Source organism: Peromyscus maniculatus, chromosome 2 (genome assembly GCF_049852395.1).
Source record: "Peromyscus maniculatus bairdii isolate BWxNUB_F1_BW_parent chromosome 2, HU_Pman_BW_mat_3.1, whole genome shotgun sequence".
NCBI lineage: Eukaryota > Metazoa > Chordata > Mammalia > Rodentia > Cricetidae > Peromyscus > Peromyscus maniculatus.
This window is the reverse complement of record NC_134853.1, coordinates 30,148,103-30,164,993: the sequence shown is the minus strand read 5'-3', so window position 1 is coordinate 30,164,993 and position 16,891 is coordinate 30,148,103. Positions and strand designations below refer to the sequence as shown.

Sequence of the window (16,891 nt, the reverse complement as noted above, 5' to 3'; positions counted from 1 at the left end):
ACCATATGCACTGACTAGAATATGAATAACTAAGCTGACAGAATCTAGGGTTCCTGACTTTAAACAGCACATTGAGATCCATTAGATTCTGTAAGACGTTTACACACAAGTCTCTAGGATGACTTCTGGTTTTCTTTGTTCTTGGAAGTTTCTCTTTCATTATGAAGAATATGGTGGGCAGTTATTACCATGGATTCTGGTTCAACATCTAAGTAAGCATGTGTGTATATACTTATCTATTACAGTGTCATGGGCCCAGCCCAGGGGTTTGTGCATGTTAGGTAAGCATGCTACAACTGTACTACATAAACAGCCTTGAATGTTTGAGACAGTCTCATCATCTAGCACAGGCCGGCCTCGAACTCATAACTCTTATTCAGCCTCCCTAGTGGTGGGATTCACGTGAGTACAATCACACCTGGCATTGATCGAAAACTCTGCTAATGTTAAACAATGATAAACCTTTAAATTATGTTGTTAGGCCTTCACGATCACAGAACGCTGACACTGTCAACTGAGAAGAATGGACCAGGCACCTATGTGGCTCAGTGGTGGAGCATGAGAAGGCTCTAGGTTCAGTTATCAGCCATCATACACACAAAACCCCCAAGATCTCAAGCATGACAAAATTATGTAGCCTGTGCTCATAACTTGCTTATAAAATCATCAAGAAACTCATTATGTACACACATGTTACATGCCATTAACAGGTGTTGGGCCTATAGCTCAGGGGTAGTGTACTTGTTTAGAGTGATCAGGATCCTGAGTTTGATCCAGCAACACAAAAAAGTAAAGAAAAAGGTATATATTCTGTTTCAAAACAAAGAAAAGTAAGATAACACAGACAAGATCTGAGAAGATCTGGCCATTCCTCAAGTGGAAATACGGCTACTTCTTATTTTCCTAAAAGAGAAACCAGGCACATCTATATATGGGCTATAAAACTAAAGTTGACTGTGAAATGGACTTTTTCTTTGATTTTGACATTTGGCTGCCCTGGGACTAGCTATGTAGACCAGGCGGGTCTTGAACTCTTACCTGCCTATACCTCCCTGCTGGCCTCAAAGATGTGCACCACCTCGTCCAGCTTAAGCTGACTTCTAAGTGAGTTAAAGTGCCATACTGTAATAAGACTATAGCAGCATTTTTCCAAATTCATCAAGAAAATCTTCCCTGGGAAGTATCAGCCCCAACAGTAAATTGCTTTAAGTCTTGGAGAGTATATAAAAGAGCATGCTATTTGTTTAAGTCTTGTGGTTGTGATATAATGAGTAGTCACCTAGAAGTGGTGGCACAGATGGGCAGAATACAAACAAATACATACTGAACTCCTGGTTTTTGGTTTTTTCGAGACAGGGTTTCTCTGTGTAGCTTTGAGCCTTTCCTGAACTCACTCTGTAGCCCAGGCTGGCCTTGAACTCACAGAGATCCACTTCCCTCTGCCTCCCGTGTGCTGGGACTAAAGGTATATGCCACCATTCACCCAGCTGCAGAAATATATTCTTAAAACATTGTTTTTAAAGACTAGGTCTTCAGAAATATAATTTTTTTTATGAAATACAGATTTAAAACTTCTCCTTTGCTGGCTGAGAATCATGGCTCAAACCTATATTCCTAGTAGTACCCAGGAGGATAAGATAGAGAGTCACTGAGCCTCGAGGTCACATGACTACATTTTGCGCTCTAGGCCAGCCTAGTATATAGTGAAACCCTGTCTCAAAACTTGATTCTACAATAAACTGCACAAGAAACAATGGGCAAATCTGTTTCATGACATTGGACAGATCGTCACTAAGGGATATTATGCTAAATGGTACTGACATCCACAGTGATTTACAGACATAAGACATTCAAGTATTACCCTAAAAAAACCTTGTATCTTATTAACAATAACTATTAGATATTTACCAACAGCAAGCAGCAGGTAAATGAAATGATTAGAATTCAGGAATTCCAAGGGGGAAAAAAAGGATTAAGCCCCACCAAACATTCTACAAACAACACTTTATTAAACAAGTTAATTGGCATAGATCCTTCTTTGCCTCACAATAACACTCCATGCCTATAACTGCCCATTTTAATAGAATCAAGCAGATCAACCCAGTGTACCTTCCCAGTTATCTCTGAACTCTATCCCAAGTTCTTAAAACATATCCAACATGTTATGTGAACTTAAAGATGTATAAACTTAAAAGTTAAAACTGCATTTTTCAAAAAAAGGCTCATGTTTTAACATCAGGTTTCCAAATGCTCCTTAGCCATTAACTAGAACTTGCTTCTAGACTACGGGGCTTATTCCTCTCAAACAGGATTCCAGATCGCTTGCACCCAGTTGCCAATGAGCAAGAGCACAGCTTGGAATTAAGCACTGATCCTGTGATCCAATCAAATATTGGCTAAGTCAATTACGCATTTATATATAAATGTAGTTTACTAACTTGCTCATTCCAGATATCCTGGAAAGCAACAGGAATGCTCTCCAGGTTATCATTCTGAAGACACAGTAGATGCTCACAACAGTTAAGAATCGAAAATGGGCATCAAATCACCCTTCTTAAAGCTTAACGTGTAAAAGAACAATGAGTGAGTAAAAAATAAACGAAGACAGAAAGGAAAGGATCCAACCAGATGTATATTTTACCTTTAAATGCGTATTAATTTATCTACATAGCCAGGTTGCCTCCCAGAGTCAGTGCTTATCTGGAGCACACTAAGCCTCAGAAACCCAATGCTTATCACTGGAAAAGCAAGAATATAATTTGAAAGGAGGTATTTGTAGCATCTCTAATTATGGGTGTCCACAACCAAGGTCTTAACTGATTACCAGATACTAGTGATTTCAGATGGGAAAGGCTTTTGTAACCACCTCACCTGCCTCAGAAAGAACCAGGGCCCAGAAAGCAGCTTAAGCACCTACCAGCACACAGCGTAGAAGAGCGCCAAGACCCAAGACAAACTTACATGGTAACTTACATGGCGGTGGGGATAAGCCATTTCGATTTAAAGTGCCCCCCATTAACACAAAGTTCATCTCCTCAGCTGAACACTGAAAGACTTCAACGTATCTGTCCTTCATGGTTTTTTTATGATACTTCTGTGCAGCCAGGAACGCTCTGTCTGCAGACTTCATCTGGATAAAGGCATCTCCTGACGGGCGTCCCTGAGTGTGTGGGGAAGAGGAGAAACAAAAGGAGACTGTCTCCTTCAACAAGGAAATAAATGCTCGCCTACAAAGCATGCAAGGTGACAATCACCCATAGTACAAGACATGTTTAGCCACTAAATCTGGGTGACAGTGTGATCTGCTGAAATCTGATTTGGATTTCATTCCCTAATCACCAGAATGGCCCACAAAATCTTGAAGAAAAAGTTCTGAGAGATCATGGCTGAAAGCGATCCCTTTTGGTTCCTATTAAGTTAGTATCAAATTTACAGGACTTTAAAAGGTCTCGTTGTGACTGTAGTTTCAAAATATAGGATTATAAATTGGATTTTTTTTCCTCTCCTGAAAAATCCGATTAAATATCATTTGATGAGAAAAGCTAGTAGTAATATATCCTCCTACAGGAAAGTAAATAAGCCTGTGTTGTCCTCAGGCTCTCTGTTGGTTCCTCTCTGACCTGCTACATCCTTTTAGCTTGTCGCTCACCCCTGGAAGACTAGGCTGGAATGCATCTTGAAGGCAAGTAACAGGGAGTTGTAAGGTATGACGTTAAGCATCTAGATGCTATCCGCCATGATGCTGAGAAGCTATTCTCTCCCACATGCTCCCATTCTCTCCCAACTGCTCATAGAAGTATTCAGAGGCAGTTTTTGTTAGCTAAACTTCCCCTCTGGAAAACCAAGCCTCTCAGTTTGTGTTACATACAAGTAGAACACCTTGGTAATATTTTTTACATGAACAACATTGGAGAGGAAAAAAAGAACCAGTTTATAGGACTATTTTTAAAGTTAGTTCTCCAAGTCTCCTAGGGAACATTTATAATATTATACCATTTTACAAATGATTACCATGCAAGTTACCATAATAGTCACCATACCAGGGAAATTAGCAACAAACCAGTCCATGATGAAAACCTAACATTTTCCAGGCAGATAAGAACTTGGTCATCATCAAAGGAGCATTTTCTCACGGGTCACGGAGGTCAAAGGAGAGGCAAACCTGTCTACTGTTGTTAATCAAAAGGTAATGGGCCCGGGGTTATTAGATAACAGTGACTGGAAGGACTGAGTTCTGTTTCAAAGGGTTCCTAACAGTGAAGCGTGCTCCGAGTGGTCAGATGAAGAAGGTGTGTGGCTCACACAGACTCCAGTGGGAGAGGAACACATGTGGTGTAGACTGTGCGTGGGCTCAGGAGCTTGGACTACCTGGGCCCGAGAAGTAGGGAGATCGTTATAAAAGTGAACAAACTCCAAGTGGCAAGAAGTGGGAAACCAGCGGTCAGAAAAAATTAGTATTTCCACTGCAGGTTTGTACTCAATCCATTAATAATCTGAGAAAATGACTGTTTTCCAAAATTAAATTCTTTGCTTTTAACAGAGTTCCTGAGTTTTAAACTAGTACTACGTCGCCTGTGAGTATTTGGAATGTTCTCCTGCTTAAGACAGCACAAAATACCTAGGAGGATTAATTCTGTTGTTTCACCAGACCTGAAGTAGCACCAAGCAAGGAAGTAAATACATCCGGGCATATGGAAAGAATTCAGCCAGCCTTTTATAGAAAAGCTTTGCAATTATTCTTTGATGCAGCTAAGACTAATATTCATACACTGCCTCGGAGTGTAACTCTCCAGGTCCTCATTCAGCTGAATGAAAATGGATGTCTAACACGTATCTGAAAAGAATCTGAAGTCAGTCATTTGTAACGTCTGAGGATATGAAGTACTTCAGAATGTGGGTAAGTAAGCGCTTTGCTTACGTTTGGTCTGTGACCACTCTCACATCAAAACAGAAGAGTTGCAAGTTGAGTAGCTACAACAGGAAAACGCTGTATACACTCATAATATACTGCTGATAACGGAACAGATTTCTGTAATGAAAGAAACAGAGCTGAATTTCAACTATCACACTAATAGCAGGCTAGTTTTTGGAGTATATCCTAAAGATTTCTTACACTTACAGCCAAATCTTTTCTTAAAGACAATGTAAAACTTTGGACTATTTATTGCACTCTTCCTAGAAGGGGGACCTTGACCACCAGAAAGAATGGGCAAACACGTCTTCCAATAATCAACTTCCTTACCTGGTGATTCAATACCATGTGAACCCCATGCGTACGAATATCTGTGGAAAACTCCCCCAGAAAGTCCAGAATGTCCTCTACTGTGGCAGCATAGGGAAGACCTCGCAGACGTATACAGTCTCTTACATTTGTGGGGGGCACAAATTGCTGAGGTAGTACTGGGATAATGGGAGGGGTTGGAAGTGGAATCAGAGGCGTTGAGGAGAATCGGTTCAGCACCTACATACAAGACAAAACACAAGCGACTTCAGTCTTGCTGCTCCTGTGTCCTACAGAGCACCACCAGTGTCCCCAGGAATGCTGGTAAAAATGCAGGATCTAGTGGGAGCAGAGCTGTGGAGCCCACATGAGGGTGGAGGAGACCCCGGGTCAAATCCTCAGGGTGTGGGGATGTGCTGAGGCATACTCATGGCTCCACTACACAACTATCACAAAACATCACTGGTTCTCGGGATCCTTGGGGGTATGTAAGTGTGAAGAAGAAGTCTGAGAAGCCCTGATGAAGGAAGGCCTCATGCATTTCTTCTGGGAAAGTGTGATGTCCACTTCTATCAAATACATGGTAGTACCGGCCTGCAATCCCAGCCCTCGGGATGCAGATACAAGAGGGCCGTCCATGAATTTAAGGCTGGTCTGCTCTATATAGTGAGTTTTAGGTCAACCAGGGCTACATAATGAGACCCCGTCTTTACAATAAAAGCACACACTCCATATACTAAAATGTACTTACTAGGCGGTGTCTATCTGGGCTAACATATGTAAAAATCTAGGCAGACTGCTGGATGTGGACTTTTGTGGTCATTTATTCTTCAACTTCTTTTCACTAAGTACATTTCACATAGTGTTCCCTTAGCATTATCTTCACAGTCCAAGTCTAAACTCAAAAACGGCCTCAGGTACCACCATGCCAGTTCTTTAATTTTTTTTTATTTATTTCTTTCTTGTGTCTAGGTAATTTCTATTTAGGAACTTAATATATGGATGCATACTACAACTTAATAAAATAAAAAGTTAATGCAAAGGTCCCAGGAGACCCCGTGACACTGACCTGCTGAACTTCCGCCGCAGTACTCCTGAAGAGCTCGATGTATCTTTTACCCAGCAAGTCCTTATGCTTCCTCAGGGCATTCTGAGCATACTCCTCACAAGCAAAGAGCACAAAAGCATCTCCAGTCGGTCTGCCATCTGGATAGGTGACGAAGAGGATGCCTTCCTTTCCTCCAGTGATGGGGCAATGCTGTCCGAAGAAGGCTACCACCTCCTCCGCGGTGGCTGTGAAAGGCAGGCCCCGCATGCGGACAATGACTTGATTTTCCTTGGAGAGGAACTGGGCTACCTCATTGGACGTCCCTATGAGTATTAGAAAATGAGTATTAGAAAACACAAGGAGAAGGAGTTAAGATAGCTATCTAACAAAATTTGATAAATGATAAAACTCCCAACAGCATGCGCATGATGCATGGAATCAAACCCAGCACCTTACCCTATCAGGCATGCGCTCTACCACTGAGCCACATCCAAGGCCCTTCTGGCAATGTTCTGAATCTATAGTGAAGATCCACGCCATTGCTAGATTCTTTTTTTTCTGTTTTGTTTTTGTTTTTCAAGACAGGGTTTCTCTGTGTAGCTTTGGTGCCTGTCCTGGATCTCACTCTGTAGCCCAGGCTGGCCTCGAACTCACAGAGATCCACCTGGCTCTGCCTCACGAGAGCTGGGATTAAAGGCGTGTGCCACCACTGCCTGGCTTGCCACTGGATTCTTAACTATAACATCCTAGGACTCAGAATTCCCTTCCTGTGACTTTGAAACTCTTCCCAAAGACTTTTCTAAAGTGCCCCTCTTAACTTAGGAAGCTGGCCAGACAAATGGGAGTGTCCACCCAGTCTTCTCACAGACAGCCAGGAAAAAGATCACGGTACTTACAGACGCCTAGGTCCTCGGTGGGGATCAAGCTCAGTGCCAGAGCTTTTGCCTAATGCATTCAATGTTCAACAAAAGGCACAAGTCCTAGATCCAGAAACCTAGGTCTCCTCTAAGCTATGCTGTCTACTAGAACAGATTTTATTCAAGCTTAACATCTATGTCTTAGTTTCCACATCTGCTAAATGAACAACTTCATAAACTATGAGAATGAATTAGGTTAATAAAGCACATGGTGTCTATAATTTCATTACCTTTAATTAAGAAAATTTTATAGAGAATAACAAAAACACATGTGCACAGTTCCAGTGTTTACCATAGCATCTGTATGCCCCTGCATGGGGCAAGCCCCGACAGGCACATCTGCACACTCCCACCAACACCACTCTCTTCAACAGACAATGCTTATCACTCCATGCCCAGACAATGAAATCCAGGGAACTCACTGTCCCAGTCTGCAATGTGTTTACCCTCAGAGTCCAGGGCACAGGAAGAACCTGGCCACTCCAAACACATCAGCTGCTCCCAGTCAATGTCAAATACTGCTGTGGAACTTCAGAAACCGAGTAAAAAGTAAAGCCTTCCACTCTGAAGTCTTAGGATTTAGCCAAAGAAAGTAGCAGAAAAGAAAAGGAACTAGAAAGTTGGAAGAAAAGAATACTTTTGTAGAAAACAAGTTTGACAGCTGAAAAGATTCACCAGTGCTCTATTATGTGAGATTCTGCATTTTATGAAAGTCAGCCTAGCATAATCTGACAGCTGGTCAAAAGTCTATTAAAAAGGCTTCAGTTCTCAGATTCAGCTCTCCTACTTTCAGAGACCCATCCTAAGATCAGTACACCCAAACATATGAAACTTCACAACATACTTAAAATGAAAAGTCAGCTCCAGGAGTTCGGTAGGGATGTGTAAACACCTGGTATAGAAGCCAGCAGTGGAACAGCGGGACGCACCTTTAGTCCCAGCACATGGCGGCAGAGGCAGGGGGATCTCTGCGTTTGAGGCCAGCATGGTCTACAGAGCGAACTCCAGGGCAGCCAGGGCTACACAGAGAAACCCTGTCTCGAAAAACCAAAAACCAAACAAAACCATTGTATGTACAATACTGCATACAATTAACATTAATGAAATTGAACATGTGCTGTTTAGAATGTATTAAAAGAAACAAAGTTTTTAACCCACATGAACCAAACAACAGAAGCTTACAAAGTAGACATCTAAAAATTACCTTAAAAGAAAAAAAAAAAATCAGCCAGGCAATGCGGCTCATGCTTCTAATACGAACACTGCAAGGCTTAGGGAGGAAGAGTGCCTGGACAGCCTGGGCTATGAACTCAAACCATCTGAAAAATCAAAAAGAGCTGGACTGATGGCTCAGGTGTTAAAGAACACTGTCTGCCCTTCCGGAGGACCTGGGTTCAGGTACCAGCACCCAGGGGGGGGCTTTCTTTAACTCCAGTTCCAGGGGCTCCAACACTGTCTGGCCTCCTCAGGCACCAAGTACAAGCATGTGCACACACATGCAGGAAAAACACTCATACACACAAAATAAAAATTCAAATCTTAAAAAAAAAGTCAGTATTTTGTGCATCTTAGATTTGTTTGTTTGTTTGTTTTTTGAGACAGGGTTTCTCTGTGTAGTTTTGGAGCCTGTCCTGGATCTGGCTCTGTAGACCAGGCTGGCCTCGAAATCACAGAGGTCCTCCTGGCTCTGCCTCCCAAGTGCTGGGATTGAAGGCATGCGCCACCACTGCCCAGCTGCAACTTAGGTTTTAAAGTTACAACTTACTCAAAAACTAGAGATGCTACTTTGAGATTAATATCAACAAAATATGCTAAATATGTGAATGTTCTAATAAGAAAAATTTGAAACCTAAAACAGATTTAAAAATCTCTTTATTCCTCTGGTCTTATTTCTGGGAATACCATGTCTGAAAACACTAGACTGGACCTGATGACCTCACAGCCCACAAAAAGGTGGAAAGAGATAAAGAACCAAATCCATAAAATTATCCCCCCAAATACAAGAAACTACCATGGTCCTGAGCACTGGGAAATTCAACAATTTAGAGAAAATCTAGAAACAGATTTGTAATAGCCTCAGGTATGGCAGGTGACTGTTTCCAACAGTTCGGACACATTTTTCTCAAGAACTACTCTTTTTCTTTATATGTAACTGAATATGACCTTTCACCTTTATATGGTCTCATTCTTAATGGCTACTTAACCAGAGTAGATTGGCTCAGGCCTTAGGGCAGATGTTACAGTACATTAAATTCACCAGCAGTATTGGAAGTTTCTTCTCCCTATTTATAAACCAAGCCCCAGGTTTTACTAGGAAAGAACCATTTATAGTCACAGGAATCTACTCTTAGTGTGTGCACAAAACTTCAGGTTATCAATGGAACACGGACTACGCAAGAGCAACTTACCTCCAGCAATTTTAAGAAAATCTTCACCTGTCGCTTTGTAAACCTAAGAAAATAGAGATGTTAAGAATCACTTCTAAACCAGCCATCCTATGCTAACAGTCAAGCGGAGAGGTCAAGGTGTCGGGCTGTGACTCCTACCTCGATGTACCGGGTCCCCATGTGATGTTTGTGCCTCTGCAGCGCTAGGTCTCTGTGCTCCTCACTCACAAACCTAACCAGTGCTTCTCCGTTCCTCCGCCCCTGAGCATTCAGACAAAGTGCTGCGCCTCCCCTTTGAAAGAAACAGAGCAGATGGCAGGTAGGGGAAACAGTGAGGAGAAAGGACAGAAAAACCTGCACTCCTTCGGAGTCGAGCAAAACAAAGGAAACCAACTTGGCGATATTGAGTCCTTTGAAGAACCGTGCGATGTCTTGATCCGAAGACTGCCAGGGCAAACCTCGAGCCCTCACCACTGTGTTGTCGTCAATGAGTTCCATCTTGCTGCTGTGAAGGAAACACAACTTCATGTTGCCTCGTTAACGCCAGGCAAGCTGCGTGGCGACATCCGAGGCCTGAGCTTCATCTGGAGATCAGACTGACTTGCAACCCCGACTTCCTCTGGACCCTCAAACTTGTCTGGAGACAGCGCAAAGAATCTGTTATCGCACTAGAGAAAGATGGCTGTGCATGTCCCGTCAGCTAGCTCATCCAGGAATCCATCTACCAGCTGAGAAGCTGCTTGCTTGCCATACATTCAGAAGCATCTCAGATCAGTTTACAGGAAGCAATTTCTCTCAGCACTCTTATGGCCTGACCTAGAATGAAGGTTTCTTTGTCTTGGTTTTGTTGCTGTTTGGAGACAGCACTTCAATAAATCACCCTGGCTGACCTTGCACTTGAGAACTTCCTATCTCAGCCTTCCAAGTACTAACTCAGATTCCTACCTTTAGCCACCATACTGCGGTCAATCGGGGGTGGGGCTTCAGTTGTTTTTCACAACACAGGTAGGAGTTAAATCCAGCTTGGCAGCAAGGATCAGAATAAAGCTACAATTAACCCACACAGGGCATGTGGTCAGAGGACTATTTAAGTGTCTCCCTCAGTAAGCTGGAGGGCCAGGCAGCACAGGTGTTTATGGAAACACTTGGGAGTCTCCACACCTTAGTGAGTCACTTGCAAATCACCCATTATTTTGATACCTTTTGATGGTCTGTCTTTCTCCTGTTCCTATTTTCAGTAATCCTAGGACATTTTCCTACTGAGTCACTTTCTCTAAACGAAATCAGCACTAAAGTTTCTCCACTGACAAAGCTGTCAAAGTTTCTATTCATCACCAGGTGCCAGACAATCTCAGGACAGTGACTGACTGCCATAACCAAGACAACTTTGATCACAGAGATACCACGCCAGGCTCCTCCCTTGATGTCCACTGAGATAAAGCAGATACTGATAGTATATCTGTAACTTACCCCATGAATGTTAAGATCCATTTAAAGATCCTAAAATGGACCTTTAGAGATCCATTTGTTATTTATGTGTAGGTATGTGTGCCTACGGGAATTTATGTGCACCCCAGGCCCTTGGAACTCGAGTTACAGGCAGTTGTGAACTGCCTGGTGTGGACGTTTGGAACCAAACCTGGTGTCCTCCACAAGAGCAGTAAGAACTCTTAACTAATGAACCATCATCATTCCATTCCAGTCCCTCCAGAACTTTCCCATCCTATGACTTTTCTTTAGAAAGGGCAGACAGATAGGAAAACTAAAGTAAGAATCACAAACAGAGCATATACCTAAGCCAATTAAAGTAAGTCAAGACGCCAACACTTCACTAAATTTTTCTTTTATTCTTTTTTTTTTTTGGTTGTTGTTTTTGAGATGGGATGTAGTCTGGGCTGTCCTGGACCTCACTGTGTAGACCAGGCTGGCCTCCAACTCAGAAATCCACCTGCCTCTGCCTCTTGAGTGCTGGGATTAAAGGTATGCATCACAACCACTCAGCACAAAATTTTAACCTCAACCTACAAGCTTGCTTTAAGTAATAGATGACTTAACAGCAAGAATTGGTAACTGGCAGGTTTAATAAAATTAGGAAAATCTACAAAGAGACTTAAATGTCATGAGCAAGAACAAATCAAAGGTTCAAATGAATAGTAAGTACTCAACCACTCACCATGTGCCACTTTCAAATTTGTAGTTTACTCTCTCTGGATCTGAAAATCTGTGATCTAAAAATGAGAATATACAGTCATCATTCTGGCTACTAGACAGCAAATATGTGCAAAACAATCAAAAGTAAGATTAAAGGGATCAAATCCCAGCACTACATAATCACTACAGTGATACTCACTGTAAGGCTCTGAGATCATTGCTAAAATTATGTTCCCCATGTCTTCCACCTGAGAGGCTCCATATCGGGAGACAGAGTCATTCTTCTCAAAGTTGAGACCTGTGCGGCTAAGTTAAGGAAACACTGAGAGGTAAAGGCAGGAGTTAAACTTAAAGGGAAGTTCTTTAGAAAGCTTAGCATGGCTGAGCAGCCAGGACTGCACCCAAAGTCCTGGTATCACCCTCTCTGCCCTCTTGCAGCAAGTGTCCAATTAACCCTGGCCCGGGGCATTACCAGTAAGAAGTCTGGTTTACTTAGGAAACAGCAAATACATAAAAACTGTGCATTTAATGTCAAGTGATAAAACAGCCAAGTTAATTAGAATCTTTTATCATTATACATACAAGGCAATGACCAGGTAACCTAAAGATATGGTTGTCAGCCCAGAACGGGAGGTATAACTTTTGCAATTCACACTTGAGAATACCAGTGACATCATTTCCATGCTTTTACTCAGAACTTCCCTTCCAGAATACTTTTAAGAGCCCTCTGGGATATCATATCTTAATGGTAACACATAAAATGCAAGTTCTTTCACAGCAAATCTGAGAAATAATTCACGCACCTGGGACGAGCAATGTCACGTGTGTTTTGACATGGTGACCTCACTGTGCTGCCCAGGCTGGTCAGGACTCCAGGGCTCAAGCAAACCTCCGGCTGCAGCCTCAGCGTTGAGTGTGGTTGCTCGCTATGGCCAACCCCAGTGCTCCCTGACTGTGCCAGCACTTTCTGGGTAAACCAGGGGTTGTCTTCCACATTTTTTGTTACTGATAAATCACAATTTTTTTTTTTTAAATATTGAAGTATTTTTAAAATTTCTATTACATTTTAATTATTTGTGTTGTGGTCCTTTGCTCTAAAAACTGGCATTCAGTGTGTGGTAGTGCTTATGCACTAGCCACGTGTGAGGACAGCTGTGAGGGGATTCTCCCCTTTTACCACGTGGTTCCCAGGGATTGAACTTGGGTCTTACCTGCTGAGCCATCTCACTGGTCCAGAATACATTTTTAAAGATCTATTTACTTAATGTACACTGGTGTTTTGCCTATATATACTCTGTGTGAGGGAGTCCGTTCCCCTGGAACTGGAGTTACAGACAGTTGTGAGCTGCCATGTGGGTGCTGGGAACTGAACCCAGGTCCTCTGTAAGAGCAGCCATTGCTCTTAACAAGTGAGTCATCTCTCCAGCCCCAGACTACATTTCTAAAAGGAACCAAAGTCAATACCGTGAGAATGCACCTGTTCCCTAGAATGAAGGGACGCGTCTGCGTTGTGAGGAGTAGAATGTTTCTTATTCCATACTGTTCCCTGTCTGATATTTTTAAAAGCTTAAAAAGCATTTTTAAAGCCGGGCGGTGGTGGCGCACACCTTTAATCCCAGCACTCGGGAGGCAGAGCCAGGCGGATCTCTGTGAGTTCGAGGCCAGCCTGGGCTACCAAGTGAGTTCCAGGAAAGGCGCAAAGCTACACAGAGAAACCCTGTCTCGAAAAACCAAAAAAAAAAAAAAAAAGCATTTTTAAAAAGAAGAGGAAAAAGATACGATCCCTTATGGACTACTTAGGGAAAAGTAGATTATAAAATTCAACAACTCAGAGGCTAGTCAGTCAACCACAAGCACTTTTTCCATCTCTTTAAAGTCATTCCCACCCCTCAGCCTCCCCCCACCCCTCAGCCTCCCTCCCCACCCCTCAGCCTCCCCCCCACCCCCCATCCCTCAGGGTCCCCTTTTCTCGGTAGGGACAGTTACCAGGCCATGACTTAACCCCACTAAAGTCCAGCTTATCTGTAAGCTGTGATGGCCTCAGCCTCTGGGTTTTGTGTGAAGATGGAAATAAAAAGGCGCAAAGCAGACATTTAATAACAGCATGCTCCCCTCCTTCAGACACCCCAATGCCTACTCTCAACCATGATGACCACCTACAGCCCTAGGACTGAAAAAAACCTGAAAATTCTCACAGGACGACAGTCGGTCTCAATGGTAGACAGTTTCGCCGCTACCTTTGCACTGTCTGGTGAGAAGACACCTCGTGTGGGAAGGACTAGAGTCGGTCGCAGATGTTCAGGCGGATGGCGTCAGTCTGCTCTAAAGGCTATCATCTGCAGGAGCTACCCCTGCGCATTTATGAATCCAAAAGATGAGAATGCTAGGAAGGACAGGAGAGTCAGGAAAGATGATCGGGATCTTTAAAGAATCAAGGAATGGAAGCCAGCCCCTCGGTGTAAGTCTGGTGTCTCAGGCTCAGCACTCGCTTCACCACGAGTTGGCCATACAGTTCTTTGTTGGAAGGGCAGGGGTGGGGATGGGAGTGGGGGGTTCTGTACACTGTGTGACTGGCAGCATCTTGTCCTCTACCCTCCAGTTATGATATCTAAACACACACACACAGGCTATTCTATTCAATTTTTTTTTTTTTCAAGACAGGGTTTCTCTGTGTAGCCCTGGCTGTCCTGGAACTCGCTCTGTAGACCAGGCTGTCCTCGAACTCACAGAGATCCTCCTGCCTCTGCCTCCTGAGGGCTGAGATTAAACAAAAGTATACACCATCACTGTCTGGTCCTCTACTCAGTTTTTTTTTAATCATTATCATCTTTCTCTTTTATAATTGCACAAATGAGTTCCATGAAACGCCCATCTCTCATCTTCTTCATCGGGAGGCTTTCCTTAGCCGCTCCAGGCCACAGCCAGCAACTCTGTGAGCTACTGTCCCCCGAGAAAACTGTTCTTCCATGGTTTTACTCATTTCCCGAGTATGGACCTCACCTGGATCTCGTTCACTCGTCCTTAAGTTCACTCTGGAGCGACACGGTTGCTATGTCAGGGAAGTGATGAAAAACGATAGTTGTTTCTACAGAGAGCTCACAGCTACAATTTGCTGTAGCCTGGAGTCCAGGGTGCTGAAGATAAGGGAGCCGAATCCCTTCCCAAGGTCTGCTGCGGACTACAGATGCTGGCACCCCAGGTACTTCTGGGCAGAGCTGTGGGCTGTCAACAGGCTGGGGTAGGCCATCAAGGACCCTCACCACACCCCCACTTTCACCATGTACACAGAGGCCCCCTGACAAGACATGGATTCACATTTTTTTGTGTCACATACAGGATTGACATTTCCTTTTTGTTTTATTTTGTTTGTTTGAGATAGGTCTCACTGTGTGGTTCTGGCAGGTCTGGAACGTGCCAGTAGACCATACTAGCCTTGAACTCTCGACACCTCTGCTTCCTGATTGCTGGGATAAAAAAGACATGAGCCACTGTGTCCAACTAGGTTTGACATTTTCTAATCCTACTTCTAGTGATTTTAGTCTTCCTTTTCATATTATGATTAAGCAAATCAAATATATACCTATAAATAATTCTATAGAAGCTAGGTGTTGAGACCAGTCTGGTCTAAACAGCAAGTTCCAGAACAGCCAGGACTACATAGAGACCCTGTCTTGAAAAAAAAAAAATCTCTAGATACATGACATATCAAATCATAATAGGATTATTTAAAGGATCCCCACCAAAATATACATACCCACATGATATGCACATGCGTGTACATATTTACACAGGTAGAAATAAAGGCATTTAAAAGACCATTTGTGCGATCATCCCCTTCTGTCACTTCTCACAACATTCCATCACCAGGTAGGGAAACAACACCCACAAAATGAAGAACTAGGATTTAGAGAGGTTCCCCAACTCAGTTTCTTCACGGTAGGTAACAGGACTGGACTATAATACAGCCACACTTTGCTGACTGGACTATAATACAGCCACACTTTGCTGTACACACGTCCCTGCTCTAGGCTAAAAAGTTTGTTTCATTTGTTTACTTTTTGAGAAAAATAATTAAATTTATAGGAATAAGTCAAGGAGAGAGATCAAAAGTAAAAATGCAAAGTCTCCTTTCTGGGTTGAAATAGATTTGTAGCTAAAGAATCACTTTACTAAATTCTCATTTTTCATTAAGACTATGTCAGGCTGTAGAGATGACGCAGTGGTAAAGAACACATACTGCTCTTCATGAGGACCTGAGTTCAAATCCCAGCACCCACGTCAGGTGGCTTCCAACTGCCTGTTGTTACAACTCCTCACATCTCTGACCTCTGTAGGCACTTGAGTTCATGTGCACATACCTCCCATACACATAATTAAAATAATAAAATCTTTAAAAAAATGTCACTGGCCTTTGGCTTATATGTTTCTATATAATATATCCCACCATATTTTCCTTGTGCCACCAGAGACCAGCAGCCATCAAACTTTTACAAGTCACTGGGCCTGCTTCATGCCCAAATCACCTCTTAACACATGTGTGGGCACACATACACACGACTTAAATCTGCTCAATCCGCTTCATTACCAGAATCAAAACACAAATAATAAAGGCGAGGTCTTTCTGTCTTGTACATGCCAGGAAATGTACTGCTGGTGAGTTACATACCCGGCCCTAGGCGGGTTTATTTATTTATTTTTTGATGATTGGTTTTTATTTTTTATGTGCATTGGTGATTTGCTTACATGTGTGTCTGTATGAAGGTGTCAGCTCCCCTGGAACTGGAGTCACAGATGGTTGTGAGCTGCCATGTGGGTGCTGGGAATTGAATCTGGGTCGTCTGGAAGATCAGCCAGGGCTCTTAACCGATGAACCATCTCTCTAGCTTTGGAATTGTTTAATGTTTTAGCAACAATACTTTCTTCCATCAAAGCCTATTATACTTTTAATTATTGCTTCACATCTGATCTCGAGAGAAGGGGAGATGAGCCTGGGCCTCCTGATTTCCTGCAGAACTGGTCACATCAGTTACTCACGGAGCCCTCGGGCAGCCACCACAGCACAGACAGGCTCAGCCAGCTTTACAACCAGAAATGCCAGGAGGGGATCAAGAGTCCAGCCCAGGACAGTGGGAACAAACCCTGCCTCTCAAGCTGATGAACACGGTCC

The 16,891-nt window shown here is 43.0% G+C and overlaps 1 protein-coding gene across 10 annotated transcripts in view; it reads right to left on the bottom strand.

Annotated features, from left to right (window-relative positions):
- Esrp1 (epithelial splicing regulatory protein 1) overlaps positions 1–16,891 on the bottom strand; it is a 57,390-nt gene that overhangs the window by 24,433 nt on the left and 16,066 nt on the right. For 4 of the 10 annotated variants that reach the window (XM_076563896.1, XM_006974935.4, XM_076563893.1 and 1 more), the window contains exons 5-12: positions 11,924–12,022; positions 11,747–11,801; positions 9,968–10,078; positions 9,733–9,865; positions 9,595–9,637; positions 6,291–6,592; positions 5,243–5,461; positions 2,974–3,160 (exon numbers count right to left, since the gene is read on the bottom strand). In XM_076563896.1, coding sequence (XP_076420011.1) covers positions 2,974–3,160; positions 5,243–5,461; positions 6,291–6,592; positions 9,595–9,637; positions 9,733–9,865; positions 9,968–10,078; positions 11,747–11,801; positions 11,924–12,022 — 1,149 coding nt within the window. Of the gene's footprint in view, positions 1–2,961; positions 3,161–5,242; positions 5,462–6,290; positions 6,593–9,594; positions 9,638–9,732; positions 9,866–9,967; positions 10,079–11,746; positions 11,802–11,923; positions 12,023–16,891 lie in introns of all 10 variants that reach the window. The other 6 variants (XM_006974936.4, XM_015993834.3, XM_076563892.1 and 3 more) reach the window with 2 other exon arrangements.